Here is a 17,531-nt window from a genome sequence, read left to right on the forward strand (position 1 = left end):
GCACCTCCAGGACCTCTAGACCCTCCTCTGTTCTGGACCTCCAGACCCTCCTCCATTCTGGACATGAAGACTGAAGGTGGTCTGTGTGTTCTCGGTCTCAGAACCCTCCAGACCCTGCCGTTCCTCCTCTGCAGGTTCCTTCGTTCAGCCCTTGACCCAAACCCCGCGGACCCGCCTGGTCCACGAAGAGATGCAGGAGACCTACCCGGACCTGGCCTTCAGGGGCCGCAAGGTGGTCCTGGAGAGACCTCCCAGAGGGCACGGCAGCACCAGGAGCACCAGGAGCAGCAGGAGCAGCAGGTCTGGGAGAAACACCAAGCCTGCAGCTCCAGCTGATGGAGGAGCAGCAGGGGGGGCAGGGGGGCCAGGGGGGCAGGGGGGGCAGGGGGGGCAGGGGGGGCAGCTCCAGAGGAGCTCAGCGGTCCTCAGGCCATTTCTCTGCACATCACTCTGAGAGCCGGACTCACAGAGCAGAGCCTGAAACCTGAAGACCTCCAGCCCACATCAGAGCATGGTAACACACACACACACACACACACACACACACACACACACACACACACCCTCTGCTGGTCTTGACAGCTGCTGACCGTCCCACAGAGCCGCGGAAGCTGCCGGGCTCGCCGGGCTCGGTGGACGAGGAGACGGAGCTGCGAGGCCTGGCGGAGAGGATGGGCCAGCTGAGTGTGAGCGGAGCAGCCGGGGGGTCCAGCAGGAGGAGGTCCCCCCCGCCGGGGGGCCGCCGGGGAGAGGAGGAGGCGGAGGAGGAGGAGAAGAGCTACGTCGTGCTGTGAACAGGGAGGGTTGAAGACTCAGGAAGCCACGCATGCAGAGGAGGAACATGCAAACTGCACAGAGGAGCTGCAGACGGCTGGCGGTTCCTCGGTGCTTCTGGAGGAAGAGCTTTACCTCTGATTTCCAGGTTTTCTCAGGGTTGTTTTATCAGACTGTCTGGTTTTCTCTGTTTTTTCAGCGTCGTTCATAAACGCTCAGGTCTATAAATGGAATAAATGGTAATAAAATGGAACGCATCAAAACTGAGTGTGTCTCATCCTCCTTCTAATAATATATTATATTAGAGGCTGAATCAATTTAATTCAAGCAGTTGAAGATAAGTCGGTTCAGTGAACGGATCTATTGACCTGTGTAGACCTGGACCTGGACCTGGACCTGGACCTGGACCTGGACCTGGACTGTGTTCACAGTTGTAATCAGTATTGATGAATCCGTCACACTTCAGGTCTGACAGAAACCCTTAAAAAGGACCAGAAGCTTCAAAACGATCAGTTTTATTGATTCCAACAGAAAAAAACATTTGAAACATTCTTCAATTAAAACTGAAAAAAATTAAGAACTCTATGGCTGAATCCCATTTCCCCCCTCAGCCCTCCCCCTTGGCCCTACCCCTCCATTTTGCGTGTTCACGTGGAGGGGTAGGGTGTCCCGATTGTCATTATGACGGAGGGGTAGGGGGAAGGTGTAGGGCTATACACCCCTCCAAACGGAGATTCTCCCGAGGCACACTCCAAACGGAGAGGTATTACAGATTTCCCAGAAAGCCGTGCAAGAACGGCAAGATGGCGGCGTCCACAACGAAAGAAGTTCATAAATGTAAGTATTTTCTCAATGAATAAAGTTTTAAAATGTGAGAAAAACATTCTTCTTTGGCAAACAATTGTTGCACCTGCCTACGTCATCGGCAGCGGCGACTACTGATGACCTACGCGATTGTCGAAGGGGTGTTCCAATTCGGAGGGGTTTACTTTCGGCCCTGCCCCTCAGCACTCCGTTTGAAAGGGGTAGGGCTGAGGGGGAGGGGTAGAAAGAGACATGGGATTGGGCCTACACTCTAATAAGTAACTCAGAGAAGCTTCTAACACCACTTGATTTAAAACATGGATCCAATTAAAAAAATTGTAATTAGTTGATTTTGATAAACTTTCTAAATACCAAACTTATTTTTTTCAAGTTATGAATAAATAAAAATGTTCCTTATTACATCAACTTAATTTTTCTTGCAAATTGAACTCAAAACTCATTGTTTATCATTTACTCATTGGTTTAAAACAAAATTCAAGTTGCTATAACTGAACAAACTTGGCTTGGTAATTTAATTTTGTCAACGTTGACTTCAGATCAATTCAAATCAAATCAAATCAAATTTTATTTTCATACTTATATACTTTACTTTCATACTTCTCAATTTGCAGTTAATACAATTATTCCATAGTAGTAGTGCTAATTAAAGTATATCCCTAACAGTTTCCAACCTGGAATGAGAAGTATTGAGCATTTATTGAGCTTATTAACAGCCCGAGACTGCCTGAGCAGTATTACCCCACATTGGCTGTCACAGCATTGTAATCCCAAACAATTACAACATATAAGGTTATTCACAAGTTGGCCATTTTAATTACTTAAAAGTGGGCAGCCAATTTATTTGAGTTGTCAACGTAAAAATCTTGCATTTATTAAGTAAGCAGTACTTAAAATGATCAAAAATGATCTTTGACTGATGACAAAAAATGAATTCACCCAAAGTAATATAGTTTGTTGGTTCAATGTCATTTCTAATGAGGTTGCCATGACTTAAAAAGACTAATGCAAACTGTTGCATTGATTTCTTTTCTTTTTAGAGTGTATGAGTCTGCTTCAGGTCCCCCCAGGTTCAGAGATCTGCTCAATGTGTGTGTGTGTGTGTGTGTGTGTGTGTGTGTGTGTGTGTGTGTGTGTGTGTGTGTGTGTGTCTCAGGGCTTTGCAGCAGCCAGGATCTGCTCTCGGTTCTCTTCATACTTGCGGATCATTTCCTGAGGGTCGCCGTCCGCAGGAATCACCTGAGAGAGGACAGGCACAGAGGTCAAAGGTCACATCCAGCAGCCTGCCCACATCACACACACACATGAAATGAAGACATGTGGAGATGAAGGTAGTTGGCCTGGCTGGGGGGGGGCGGGCAGCTTGGGCTTGGCTGCTATGGTGTCTGGCTGCTGCCCCGGAAAACAGGGTACAGGGTGGGGGGGTTGGGGGGGTATTGGTGGTCGTGGTGGTGGCGGTGGGTGGAGTGATTGGATAGGTATGGCCCGGGGGAAGGGGCGGTTCTCCTGAGTATGGTCATGGCCATCTGCCTGAGTGGGGGTGGGTGGTGGGGGTTGGCTCTTGTGTTCTTGAGCCCTGGGCTCTCGGCCTGTCGGTCTTGGCTCCCTGGGAACCAGGCCCCGTGGCTATTGGGGGTCCCGGTTGGGGCCTTCCTCTGGCCCCTTCTGGACCTGTGCGTGGACGTCTACCTGGGGGGACTGAGGTCTGGGCTCTGGGATGGCCGCCGGTTGTCTGGGCCCTGAGGGCCTCTCTGTCCTGATTCTGGTCTTCTCAGGGGTCAGAGGTCATATTTGCATGATCACTGTCACATTTGCATGATCACACTCATCTTTAATCACTCTATTGTGCATGTGGAAGAAGACATTCTTCTTGATCAAGCTGGATTTATTTCACTGAATGTTCTGAATTTATTCATAACACTGAGTTTCCAGACTGAGTGTCTCCATGGAGACGTTACAACCTCAGATGAAAAGTGAAGAACTGGACGGTTTGATTCTCTCGTTAAAGGCTCTGTGGAGCAGTGGAGTGAAGCTCACCAGGACGGGAGCCGGCAGCGGGAACGAGGTCCGTCTGACCAGCCAGTCCTCATACAGCTGGTGGATGACCTGCAGGTACTCCTGGACACATACGCGCACACACACGCACACACACACACACACACACACACACACACACACACACACACACACACACACACACACAAACCCAAACACAGTGCTGATGGGATTAAGCCAGGTTTACACGACTTTTTGCCACTATGTTGTCGTAGCAATGCGAGCCAATCTGGACTCATCGAATTGGCAGGCTCCCGCCATGTTCACGACCAGTTCACGAATAGTTCACGAATGCGCGCCCGTCAGTGTCACGGACTGGCATGACGCATTCGTGCATAGTTTGCGTGTGATTAAGTGCTTCCCGCATTGGCACGACGTGGTTGAGCAGTTCGGCTTGGGCTGTTCGTGAACTATTCGTTGCAGTATGCGGCAGTGCGTGCTATGCCACTACTTGCACACATCCTCCTGCATTGTCCTGATGCGTTCACGTGGCGTTCACGAACAGTTGTCACATAGTTCACGGCCCAGTCGCGATATTTTATCGTGACCAAAATTTGGAACATTTCAAAATTCTCGTCCCGACATGGCACGCAGTCACAAAGGGTTTACGCACACTTCACGCCACTTTACGAGTGGTTTCTCGATTCGTGCCAATGCGTGCCACAGAATTGTGCAAGTGTAAACCGAGCTTTAGGGTGAGGGTTATGCTTAGCAGAGCACAGGACGAAGAGCTGCTTCCTCACCAGTGTAATGCCCTCCTCCTCCTCTCTGCAGCGCTGCTTCAGCCGCCGGTGGCACGTCTCAGGATCCGTCTGCAGGTAGACTGAGAGAACAGGGAGGAACGTGGAGCAGTTCCACCAGAACACGCTCCACATCGCACAGAGACGGGGACAGTGTGTGTCCTCTCACCGATCAGATCCACAGGAATGGACACGTTGGTGGTGATCCAGTCGAACCACTCACTGAGCACGGCAAAGTCCACCTCGGGCATCTTCCCACTGCAGGAACATTCCAGAGCACAGACTGATCCAGAACTGATCAATGAAGACTCGCTGACGGGACTCAGATCCAGCTCTGGGTCATGTTCTGATCCGGGTTCACCTCAAACACCCGGTCCACAGGACCCAGAACCAAACCAGAACATCTGAGCTCATCAAGCCTGAGGCTCGGGGCCTCAGCCGGTCCTGATTCTGGAGCTAATTGATCAGTGGACGGATAGAAGGACTGATCAGTGATTCCGTACCTTCTGAAGAGGTTCTCCACAAAGATGTACTTGGCGCTGAAGATGGACCTCTCCATCATCTTGACTGCAGCCTCCTGCAGCAGAGTGGAACACCGATCAGCTGATCACATCAATGAAAACTGTCTGAAAGAACAGCAGCACAACAAAGAGCAGAAGAAAGAGGGCGACTGGAAAACCAGGACTCTGAAGAACACTAAACCAAAACTCTGAACCCAGGACTCTGAAAACAGAACACTCAACCAGGACTCTAAAATCAGGACTGTAAAACCCGAACACTAAAACCAGGACTCCAAAACCAGGACTCTTCAGTGACTTCAACGATTCAAACACAGAAACTCTGATGGATCAGGACTGTGGTTCTGGTGGCTCAGAACTGGTTCTGGTGGATCAGGACTGTGGTACTGGTGGGTCACTTACTGTGGTGGACGTGTGTCGGTCCAGCATGGTGAGCTGGACGTAGGTCTGCAGCGTCAGGCCCCAGCGTTCAGGATCCTGGTACATCAGAGCCTGCAGGGACAAAGTAGTCAGAGAGGACCTGGAACCACAGCTTGACCAATGCAAGTGGTGTGTGAGCAGCTGTTCCCATCTGAGTGAGACAGACCCAGAAAAACAACCTGAACCTGGCTGAAGGAGGACAAAACGCTACATAGTCCCTGACCAGTCCATGACAGGGGGAACAACCCGGGTTCTGAAGGGTCCCGCGGTCCCTGCTGCAGCAGGTGTGTGTGGTGGAACATTACCAGAGGATTGTGTCCTCGGACGTTCCTCCACTTGGAGACCGGCTGTGTGAAGACCTGCAACCAACCAGAGCAGAGGGTCAGTCCACCATCCGGTCCAAACAAAACCCCACCCTGCAGTCTGTTGTTTATCCAGGCCTCAGGAGTCCAGGTCCACCAGCCGTGACCTCCAGGTGAAGGAGTGTTGGACTGAAGGAGCAGTTCCACTTTTATTTTGGAAAAACAGTCAAAGTAGGCGGGGCCGTTTTGAAACCAGAGGACACGGGCTGTCGAGAATCAGGAGGACAGGTCCCGGAGACAACATGGTGTCTCTGGGACACTATTTGAGAACAAGAGTCAGAATGTGATCTACCTTGACATCGCTGGTTCTGCTGAAGTACTCCAGACACGTGGTCTTCCCACTGGCAATGTTCCCCTCCAAAACGATCTGAGAGCAGGCACACAGAGACCAGGTCAGCAGAGACCAGGTCTACAGAGACCAGGTCAGCACACACAGAGACCAGGTCAGCAGAGACCAGGTCTACAGAGACCAGGTCTACAGAGGCCAGGTCAGCACACACAGAGACCAGGTTAGCAGAGACCAGGTCTACAGAGACCAGATCTACAGAGACCAGGTCTACAGAGACCAGGTCTACAGAGACCAGGTCTACAGAGACTAGGTCTACAGAGACCAGGTCTACAGAGACCAGGTCTGCAGACACAGCTTCACACTCAGACACCTGAGGCCTGGACACTGACCTGGATTAACAGACCCTGGATGTCTCAGTTCCCTGGACTATGAAGCAGGTTCTGAACCCGGTACTTCAACCCAGACTCCTCCAGTCCTGATGAGCATTCACATTAAAGAGGCGGAGCTTACAGCTTCTGACCAATCACAACCTGCTTCACTTTAGATCTAACATTCAGTTCAGTTGATGATTCCACTCCTAGTACAGGCCTCAGGTCTGTATGCACACACACACACACACACACACACACACACACACACACACACACACACACACACACACACACACACACACTAACACACACACACTCACACACACACACACACACACACACACACACACACACAGACTCACCACTGGTTTCTTGTGGTCTCCGTCCCGCTGCAGCTTTCCTTGGAGGGCAGAAGACATAGTGAGACAGGAGTCGTCCAGTCCCTCAGCTGTGGCTACAGGTCAGCAGGCTACAGCCAGGAGACACAGAGACGTCATGACAGTCATGTTCTCCAGTAATAAATCAACATGGACCTAATGACACAGTACACAGCTCCTTATGTTGAAGTCTTGCTGTGTTGGGAATAGAGGTGTCCCCGACTAAGGATTTCTATAGTCGAATCTGATCCGTCCGAATCTGCCAATAGTCGACTGGTAGTCGAATCTATCATCTTGTTTGGAGGAGCGGTGGGGGGGTGGGGGGGGGGGGGGGGGGGTGAAGTGTGCCTACACAGGTGTCGGAGCGCAGCACAGTGCAGAGCGGTGCTCACGGGCGCCTATGCCTACAGTCGGCCCTGATTGCACTAATAATAAAAAAATTAAACAAAACAAACAAAAAAAAAAAACCCAAACACAATGAAAAAAAAAAAACAGCGCAGGCAGGTAAAAGACACTTATTTTTTTCCTACTCACTGAAACACAGACTGGAACAAAGTGTCGGTAACTCTAAACATCAAACAAATGAAGTATAGTTCAAATGAGCAGAACCAAACCCTCTTCTAACAAACGGGCTAAAGCATGTCATTTATTTATATCTATAATCTCTGCAGATAAGCTCACATTTTTTGGCTAAACAGTTTCTCACATTATCTGCTCAAATTAAATGAAATAGGCTTAATTGCACTGTGTCGGTCCGTTTGGCAGCGCAGCATCCATGCAAAAACAAACACTAAATTAAATAGAATTAGCCTTTTAGATAAATAAAAATAATAATATAATAATAACCTAAAATGTTACAATTAAACGAAATAAAGTCAGCATTAAAAATGAGAAATGAGTAACAGAACCGTCTTTTATCAACCCAATTATCTGGCTACTCACCCGTTTAAGGTGGAAAGCCATGTTGTTTTGGAGTGATATGAAAGGACACAATCTGCATTTGACTTTTTTTTTGGATCATCTTTGACTTGGTCTGAAGTTCTGTTTTTTTTTCCGACTTTGTGAGCCTTTTAAAGTTCAGCCAAATCACCACCGAGACGCTGCTCTGTGACAGAGCTCTGCGCAAAATCGGATTGTGCCACTCACCATGGTGGTTCATCCACAAACAGTAAATAGATAGAATATTGAATAAAAGTACAAGTACATTTTTCCACAGTATATTTGATAGGCTAACATGTATATCAAATAGGCTTTATATCATGTTTATTTGGAAAAAAACAAGCAATTCTATGTAGAATCAGTCATTCAGCACCCCCATACAGCTGTGATGGAATGGTCCTCGTTTAATAACCACATTTTTTCGATGCTTCGACTGCGTGATTGGTAGTCGAATCAGGCCCCTTCGAACGAATCGTGGAATCATCGACTATCTGAGGACACCCCTAGTTGGGAATGTTCCACTAACAGTGTTGTTTCTCCTTTTGGACCCACTTTCAGTCATCTGACTTGACGTGTTTCTGTCTGCTGCTTTATAACATGAATATAATGGAAGAAGTGAATACGATGTGTTAATACAGTGCAGCTGGACTCCAGCAGACTGGTCAAACACCCTGATCACTAACGGCTGAAGACATCAGGCTTCAGTCCAGCCATGCACCACCATAACTCAACTTTAACTATTTCTACTGCTATTAGCTTTAAAGATTTAAACTCAAAGTGCGGACTCCTCCTCAGTCAGCATGTTAACTTAACACAACAAGAGCCAAAGTTCAGATGTGGAAGAGGGAATGATTAGAAAACATTTTGGTCATTTGTAAAACTGCAACTATTACTCGAGTAACTGGAGTACCCCGAGTACCCCGAGTACAAAAAAAATGCTTGAGACAAATTCTTATACTTTGAGGCTTCGTTGTGGCGATGAGATGCACGCGAGAGAGAGAGAGATGTCGTGTGTGTGTGTGTGTGTGTGTGTGTGTGTGTGTGTGTGTGTGTGTGTGTGTGTGTAATTAACGGACATATCCAGGCGATGCAGCTGCAGCTGTGCCAGGTGGATTAATTTTCATAGTGATTTTCATGAAGGTGCACATCTCTAGTGTTGGAAAATGTGTGATAGCCTTCAATCCACGGTAGTTTTTTGGAGCTATCATCACTTAAACCAAAGAAAGTCAGCTCGGCCGAGCAAGCTCACAGACCCAGCTTCCGCCTGACATTTTTAGCAATATCTCTGGAACGGAAAGCGTTAGAAACTTAATTCTTTCTATTTCTGCAACTAGAGAGTTACAGCTTTATAACAAGCTATCCTACAGCCTTCTATGCCTTCTGGAAGTTGTACAAAATCCTGGTAAATATCTTTAAAAAAAGTTCAAAATCAAAAGAAGTTGATTTTCTTTTTTTATTTTCTATATATGTTAAAAACGAAAAATGATAGACACTTACTGTTTTCTTTGTTGGAATCTATAGCTTTCTAGCTTTCAAACAAGCACACCCATGGGTTTCTACTCCACCTGGAGGCTATGTAACATAGCGTACAAATTTTGTCATGAATTCTGAATGTAACCCTCATCTCAAATGCAAGTAAAGGGACAAGAACATCTGATTTATTTTTATTTTTATATAAATATATATAATATTTATTTATTTATTTATTTCCTTTAATTACATCTAAATTACTTTCAGGGCTGTTCCTCTTATTGTCTTTCTGTCTCTGTTTAGTTATATGCTGTTATACCAATGTTCCCCCCTCAGCCCCTCCCCTTCTCTCTGGCCTGGTCTAATTAAGCACATGAAGCGGGCGTGTCAGACAGCTGCAGTAAGTACACACATGAAAAAGTAACAAACTTTTAAGTTTAACACAACATGCAAAACAAGACGAAGAGAAAAAAAGAGTTGGACTGCTAAATACAATTTTAAAAGATTGCTTTGTGATTTAATAATCTCTGTTGAAACCAATTATCTTTTGAGGTCTCACGGTAATATTAGGGTGTAACATTTAGTGTGGGATTACATACTGTGCAAGTAATATGTAAGTACTCTTCTGGAGCTGGAGTTGTGATAATGTTTTACTCTGTTTCAGGATTAGTGGTGGTTATGCTACACAAAGTAAAAGAGATGTAGATCGCAAGCTTCCACTTCAATATGGAAAAGTATGACGGATATGGACCAATGTGGATTGGGTGGCAGCCGACGGCAGGGTGCCCGGCAACCCGATCCCTGGACACAGAGATGAGCTCTAGGGACATGGAATGTCACCTCGTTGGGGGGGAAGGAGGCCGAGCTTGTGAGGGAGGTTGAGAGGTACCGGCTCGATATAGTCAGGCTCACCTCCACACACAGCCTGGGCTCTGGAACCCAACCTCTCGAGAAGGGCTGGACTCTCAACTGCTCTGGCGTTGCCCGTGGTGAGAGGCGGCGGGCTGGTGTGGGTTTGCTTATAGCCCCACAGCTCAGCCGCCATGTGCTGGAGTTCACCCAAGTGAACCAAAGGGTCGCATCCCTGCGCCTTCGGGTCAGGGACAGGTAGCTGACTGTTGTTTCGGCTTATGGGCCGAACAGCAGTGCAGAGTACCCGGCCTTCTTGGAGTCCCTGGGAGGGGTGCTGGACAGTGCTCCGACTGGGGACTCCATTGTGTCTACTGGGCGACTTCAACGCCCACGTGGGCAGCAACAGTGAGACCTGGAAGGGGGTGATTGGATCGCACGGCCTCCCTGATCTGAACCCGAGTGGTGTTCTGTTATTGGACTTCTATGGTAGCCACAGTTTGTTCATAACAAACACCATGTTCGAGCACAGGGGTGTCCATAAGTGCACTTGGCACCAGGACACCCTAGGTCGGAGGTCGATGATCGACTTTGTTGTCGTGTCATCTGACCTCCGGCCACGTGTTTTGGACACTCAGGTGAAGAGAGCGGCAGAGCTGTCGACCGATCACCACCTGGTGGTGAGTTGGATTCTCTGGCAGAGGAGGAAACCGGACAGACCCAAACGTGTTTAGAGGGTCTGCTGGGAACGTCTGGTGGAACCCTCTGTCAGCAGGGTTTTCAACTCCCACCTCCGGGAGAGCTTCTCTCATGTCCCGAGGAGGCTGGGAACATTGAGTCCGAGTGGACCATGTTCTCCATTTTCTCAACCTCCATTGTCGAAGCAGCTGCCCGGAGCTGTGGTCGTAAGGTCTCCGGTGCCTGTCAGGGCAGCAACCCCCGAACCCGGTTGTGGACACCGGAAGTAAGGGCTGCTGTCAAGCTGAAGAAGGAGTCCTGTCAAGCCTTATTGGCTTGTGGGACCCCAGAAGCAGCTGACGGGTACCAGCAGGCTAATTGAACTGCAACCCGAGTGGTGGTGGAGGCAAAAACTCGGGTCTGGGAGGGGTTCAGGAGGCCATGGAGGAGGACTACCGGTCGGCCTCGAAGAAATTCTGGCAAACCGTCAAGCACCTCAGGAGGGGAAAGCAGGTCTCCACTAACACTGTTTACAGTGGAGGAGGCGCTGCTGACCTGAACTGGGGATGTCATAGGACGGTGGAAGGAATACTTTGAGGACCTCCTCAATCCCGTCACCACGTCTTCCGTAGAGGAAGCAGAGGGTGAGGTCTCAGAGGCAGACTCATTCATCACCCAAGCTGAAGTCACCGAGGTGGTTGGTAAGCTCCTCGGTGGCAAGGCACCGGGGTGGACGAGATTCACCCTGAGTATCTTAAGACTCTGGATGTGCTTGGACCGTCTTGGTTGACACGTCTCTGCAACATCGCGTAGCGGTCGGGGACGGTGCCTTTGGATTGGCAGACCGGGGTGGTGGTCCCCCTGTTTAAAAAGGGGGACCGGAGGGTGTGCTCCAACTATAGGGGGATCACACTCCTCAGCCTCCCCGGGAAAGTCTATTCCAGGGTACTGGAGGGGAGGATTCGACCGATAGTCGAACCTCGGATTCAGGAGGAACAATGTGGTTTTCGTCCTGGTCGCGGAACAGTGGACCAGCTCTAGACCCTCCATAGGGTGCTCGAGTGTTCGTGGGAGTTCGCCCAACCAGTCCACATGTGTTTTGTGGATTTGGAGAAGGCATTCAACCGCGTCCCTCGTGGTGTCTTGTGGGGGGTGCTCTGAGAATATGGAGTCCAGGGCCCCTTGTTAAGGGCCGTCCAGTCTTTGTATGACTGGAATAGGAGTCTGGTCCGCATTGCCGGCAATAAGTCGGACCTGTTGTTGGACTCCAGCAGAGCTGCCCTTTGTCACCGGTTCTGTTTATTATTTTTATGGACAGAATTTCTAGGTGCAGCCAGGGGCTGGAGGGGGTCCGGTTTGGGAACCACAGGATTTCATCTCTGCTTTTTGCAGATGATGTTGTTCTGTTGGCTTCATCGAACCCGGGCCTACAGCATGCACTGGGGCAGTTCGCAGCCGAGTGTGAAGCGACAGGGATGAGGATCAAAACCTCCAAATCCGAGGTCCTGGTCCTCGACCGGAAGAAGGTGGTCTGTCCTCTCCAGGTTGGTAGAGAGACTCTGGCCCAAGTGGAGGAGTTTATGTATCTTGGGGTCTTGTTCATGACTGGAGGAAAGATGGAGCGTGAGATTGACAGGCGGATCGGTGCAGAGTCTGCAGTGATCAGTCGTTGTATCGGTCCGTTGTGGTGAAGAAGGAGCTGAGCCGAAAGACGAAGCTCTCGATTTATCGGTCAATCTACGTTCCCACCCTCACCTATGGTCATGAGCTTTGGGTCATGACCGAAAGGACAAGATCCCGGATACAAGTGGCCGAAATGAGTTTCCTTCGTAGGGTGGCTGGGCGCTCCCTCAGAGATAGGGTGAGGAGCTCAGTCACCAGGGAGGAGCTCGGAGTAGAGCCGCTTCTCCTCCACATCGAGAGGAACCAGCTGAGGTGGCTCGGACATCTGTTCAGGATGCCTCCTGGACGCCTCCCTGGGGAGGTTTTCCGGGCATGTCCCACCGGGAGGAGACCCCGGGGAAGACCCAGGACACGCTGGAGAGACTATGTCTCTCGGCTGGCCTGGGAACGCCTTGGGATCCTCCCAGAGGAGCTGGAGGAAGTGTCTGGGGACAGGGAAGTCTGGGCATCCCTGCTGAGACTGCTGCCCCCGCGACCCGGCCCCGGATAAGCGGCTGAAGATGGATGGATGGATGGATGTTTAATAGTAAAAGTAGGCTCATAAGTGTGAAACTTAATTTTGTTTAAGATTCACAATTCATGACAAATTTTCAATGCAATGTAACATAGCCTCCCGGAAGAGTAAGAAGCAATGGGTGTGCTTGTTTGAAAGCTAGAAAGCCACAGATTCCAACAAAGAAAACAGTAAGTGTCTATCATCTTTGGTTTTTAATGTATGTAGAAAATAAAAAAAGAAAATCAACTTTTTTTATTTTGAAAAATTTTGAACAATATTTACAGGGATTTTGTACAGCTTCCAGAGAGTGTAGAAGGCTGCAGGATATCTTGTTGTAAAGCTGCAACTCTCTAGTTTCAGAAATAGAAAGAATTAAGTTTCTAACGCTTTCCGTTCCAGAGATATTGCTAAAAATATTAGGCGGAAGCTGGGTCTGTGAGCTCACTCGGCCGAGCTGACTTTCTTTGGTTTCAGTGATGATAGCTCCTAAAAACTACCGTGGATTGAAGGCTATCACACATTTTCCAGCACTAGAGATGTGCACCTTCATGAAAATCACTATGAAAATTAATCCCTCAAAATGGTACCGATGTGCCCTCCGGCTCATGTACTATTTGCTGCCTCTGCCGCTCCTTTACGGTGGCGCGCCTAGTTTCACTTTCATTTTTGCGCTCGCGCACACAGAAAAAAAAACAAAACAATAGATTTACAGAACATTGAAAAGTAGCGAGTAACGCAACCATAAATCTAAATGTAGTGAAGTCAAAAGTACAGATACCTGCTCTAAAATGTAGTGAAGTAAAAGTGAAAGTACCCCTTCATTTTTTTACTTGAGCAACGTATAGATACACAAAAAAATACTGAAGTGTTATGTCGCCCTCCTAATCAACCCAAGATCCAGTCACAGTGTCTGTATACCTCTGACAGAGCAGTTCTCAAATAAGGCTCAGAAATGACTTAATCAGGAGCCTACTTCTATTAGATGAAAACCAATGATGACAAATACGATCTTTACGCTCTGCCGAGGATGCAGACAGGCCCAGTGAGCAAACTCTGGAGCTGAAACTGTAAATGTGAGCAACTGTCCTACACTGTTAACCCTCTGATACACATTACATCTGGGATCACACAATTTAACAATCATAACCCCACATTTATTAGATGAATTTATACACACACTTTATAACTCTTGTCACCAAAACCAGTGTCTTCTAAATGAAATACCCGGGATTTTATAGCTCAGTTGAAATGAAAATGAAAATGAAAATGTACCTCTGACAAGTGATATATTCCTTTAGTGGAATCCTCTCCGCCGGTCCTTCACTAGGATCCACATCCACTTGAGACCGCCGAGAAGAGGTCCAGGTCCAGCCTCCTTCACCTCCGTCCTCCTGTCTCTCCTCCTCCTGCAGCCGTTTCTCGCCGCTCCTCTTCTTCAGCCGCTAAACCGTTTTTTTTCTTTTCTCGCCCCTCCTTGGAGTTGGAGCGACCCAAAAAAACAAACCTCCGCCGCACCGACGTGCACTCAACTGATGAACCGCTTTCCAAATCGTCAGTCTACTCAAACTCAGTTTCTTTCTTCCCGTTAGATGCTGAAGCCAAAACTCCTTTTCCTCACTGCGGTCAAGTGAGCCGGCGCTCTGACAAACACAGTCAAGTGAGCCGACACGTCACGCGGTGCGCACATATTCTCTGCATTACGGTAAAAGCGGAACCGAGAGGATTGTGAAACAAATGTGGATCACAACTGACCTTAAAGATGAATAGGAGACACATGAATACTGTCAGTGAAAGCAAGACTGGCCAACAAAGTACATTGAGGAAAACTTATGCTAATTGGGATTTTCAGTCAATATAGGTCAAATGAACAGAGTGATAATGAGGTCAAATACTGCATTTCTCTTTTTTTTCAATGTTTAAAGCTAAAACAAAGAGATGTGTCGGAAATAGACACTAGAGTAATGTGATTCACAAGAGATTTGGAATTAATAGGTCCAATAACCTGGGAGCTATTGAAGAAAACCTTTGTATTTATCATAAATATATTAATAAAATGTATTAATAACTTTCTTTGAGCAAACAAAAAGCTGTGTCTGAACCGCACAATACAGTAATGGGATTCACAGGTGATTTCAAGTCACTACGCAAAAAAACCTGGGAGCTATTGAGGAAAAACTGTTTTTTCATAAAAATATTAATAAAATTTATTAATAAACTTCTCCAAGAAAACAAAGAGCTGTGTCTGAACCAGGAGCTACAGTATACAGTAATGTGATTCACAGGTAATTTTGGTTCAATAGGTCCAATAACCTGGGAGCTATTGAGGAAAAAGTCTCTTTTTTTCATAAAAATATTAATAGAATTTATTAATTACTTTTTTTGAGCAAACAAAAAGCTGTGTCTGAACCGCACAATAAAGTAATGGGATTCACAGGTAATTTGGAGTCAATAGGTCCAATAACCTGGGAGCTATTGAGGAAAAAGTCTCTTTTTTTCATAAAAATATTAAAAAAAAGTTTAATAACTTTCCCCAAGAAAACAAAGAGCTGTGTCTCAACCAGGAGCTACAGTAATGTGATTCACAGGTAATTTGGAGTCAATAGGTCCAATAACCTGGGAGCTATTGAGGAAAAAGTTTCTTGTTTCCATAAAAATATTAATAAAAATTATTAATAACATTCCCTGAGAAAACAAGGAGCTGTGTCTGAACCACACACTACAGTAGTGTGATTCACGAGTGATTTTGGGTCAATAGGTCCAATAACCTGGGAGCTATTGAGGAAAAAACTAATTTTTTCATTAAAATATTCATAAGAAATTATTAATAACATTCAACAAGAAAACAAAGAGCTGTGTTTGCACAGCACACTGTAGCAATGTAATTCACAAGTGATTTGGAGTCGATAGGCCAATTTACCAGGGAGAGAGAGAGTTTTTCGTCAATAGCTCCCAGGTTATATGACCTATTGACCCCAAATCACCTGTGCATCCCATCACTGTATCTTCTGGTTCAGACACAGGTCTTTGTTTTCTCAGGGAAAGTTATTAATACATTTTATTAATATTTTTGTGAAAAAACGAGAGTTTTTCCTCAATAGCTCCCAGGTTATATGACCTATTGACCCCAAATCACCTGTGCATCCCATTACTGTATCTTCTGGTTCAGACACAGGTCTTTGTTTTCCCAGGGAAAGTAATTAATAAATTTTATTAATATTTTTATGAAAAAGCTTTTCCTCAATAGCTTCCAGGTTATTGGACCTATTATCTCCAAATCTCTTGTGAATCACATTACTCGAGTGCGTCTTTGAGACCCATGTCTTTGTTTTAGCTTTAAATATTGTTCAAGAAATATAATGTTTTGAAGAGAAATGCAGTATTTGAGCTCATTGTCTCCCTGTTCTTTTGACCTATATTGACTCAAGCATAAGCTTTCCTTAACGCATTGTGTTGGTCAGATTTGCTTTTATTCACAGTATTCATGTGTCTCCTGTTCATTAAGGTGAGTTGTGATCCACGTTTGTTTCACAATCCTCTCAGTTTCGCTTTTACCGTAATGCAGAGAATATGTGCGCACCGCTTCATGACGTGTCGGCTCACTTGACTGTGTTTGTCAGAGCGCCGGCTCACTTGACCGCAGTTTTTCCTCCAGGTGTCTCTCTCTCCCGCCTCCTCCTCCCGTCTTCTACTTCCTTCCCCTCCAAAAAAAAAAAAAAAAAAACACTGACCCCTTTAAATGCAATCGGAAACCAAAGCTTCCAGATTAATTTCCCGTGACGTTCAATAACAGAGTTAAAATGAACTTCAAACCTAAATAATTTCATGCATAACAGCTTTAAATGCACATAAAAACACCTCTGTGAAAAAAAATGTACAAAATTGAATATGAATTACGTGTATTTAACCAGGGTACTACAGTTACTTTCCACCACTGCACAACAGTAATCACCCGCCAAGGCCCGACGCCTCAGTGGGGCCAACAACCGGGAAAACTCCAAAGCGGCCGACCACACCGGCCTCGTACCAGACAGCCCAGCTACCGAGCCAGGCGGAGGAAGCACAACGGCGTGCCCACATGGAGGAGAAGCACTCCTCGTGGGGCCGACACCCACAGTGGGTCGGCCGTACAAACCAAAGGGAGCGTCCGCGTCCCGATGCCTCGTGTACTTCCAGATAGTGACGACAAGCCTCCCGTCATCCGGCGATTGCAAACGATCTCACCACGGAGATGCCTACTGCGACACCAAAGCATCGTGGTGGAGATGGGATGGTTAGCTTCAGTTACAGCCTTTGGAGCGGCATCCGCAGCTCCTCATCAAGACCCACATCCAGACCCACACCAGACCCACACCAGACCCCCGCTGAAGAGGTCCAGTCAGCAGAGCTCCTCCTTCACTCCACGGTCCTCATGTTCTTCCCTGCAGGATCTGCTGCAGGTTCTTCACAGAAGGTTCCAACCTGACAAGTTAGTGGAACCTCTGGAAGCAACGTCAGCAGTGAAGCACCTCCAGGACCTCTAGACCCTCCTCTGTTCTGGACCTCCAGACCCTCCTCTGTTCTGGACATGAAGACTGAAGGTGGTCTGTGTTCTCGGTCTCAGAACCCTCCAGACCCTGCCGTTCCTCCTCTGCAGGTTCCTTCGTTCAGCCCCAGATCCAAACCCCGCAGACCCGCCTGGTCCACGAAGA

At 47.4% G+C, this 17,531-nt stretch overlaps 1 protein-coding gene across 4 annotated transcripts in view; it reads right to left on the bottom strand.

Moving 5' to 3' along the window:
* Positions 1–14,466, bottom strand: part of LOC115399632 (thymidine kinase 2, mitochondrial-like) — a 30,657-nt gene extending 16,191 nt beyond the window's left edge. The window contains exons 1-11 of one of the 4 annotated variants that reach the window (XM_030107146.1): positions 14,116–14,466; positions 6,714–6,820; positions 6,370–6,455; positions 5,984–6,058; positions 5,635–5,688; positions 5,312–5,401; positions 4,895–4,968; positions 4,561–4,649; positions 4,395–4,474; positions 3,634–3,714; positions 2,636–2,835 (exon numbers count right to left, since the gene is read on the bottom strand). In XM_030107146.1, the coding sequence (XP_029963006.1) occupies positions 2,749–2,835; positions 3,634–3,714; positions 4,395–4,474; positions 4,561–4,649; positions 4,895–4,968; positions 5,312–5,395 (495 nt within the window). In that variant the 5' untranslated portion in view covers positions 5,396–5,401; positions 5,635–5,688; positions 5,984–6,058; ... (1 more) ...; positions 6,714–6,820; positions 14,116–14,466 and the 3' untranslated portion in view covers positions 2,636–2,748. Of the gene's footprint in view, positions 1–2,635; positions 2,836–3,633; positions 3,715–4,394; positions 4,475–4,560; positions 4,650–4,894; positions 4,969–5,311; positions 5,402–5,634; positions 5,689–5,983; positions 6,059–6,369; positions 6,456–6,713; positions 6,821–14,115 lie in introns of those variants that run through there. The other 3 variants (XR_003932698.1, XM_030107145.1, XM_030107144.1) reach the window with 3 other exon arrangements.
* Positions 14,467–17,531: the final 3,065 nt, after the last annotated feature.

The sequence above is a fragment of the Salarias fasciatus genome, chromosome 13, assembly GCF_902148845.1.
Source record: "Salarias fasciatus chromosome 13, fSalaFa1.1, whole genome shotgun sequence".
Classification (NCBI taxonomy): domain Eukaryota; kingdom Metazoa; phylum Chordata; class Actinopteri; order Blenniiformes; family Blenniidae; genus Salarias; species Salarias fasciatus.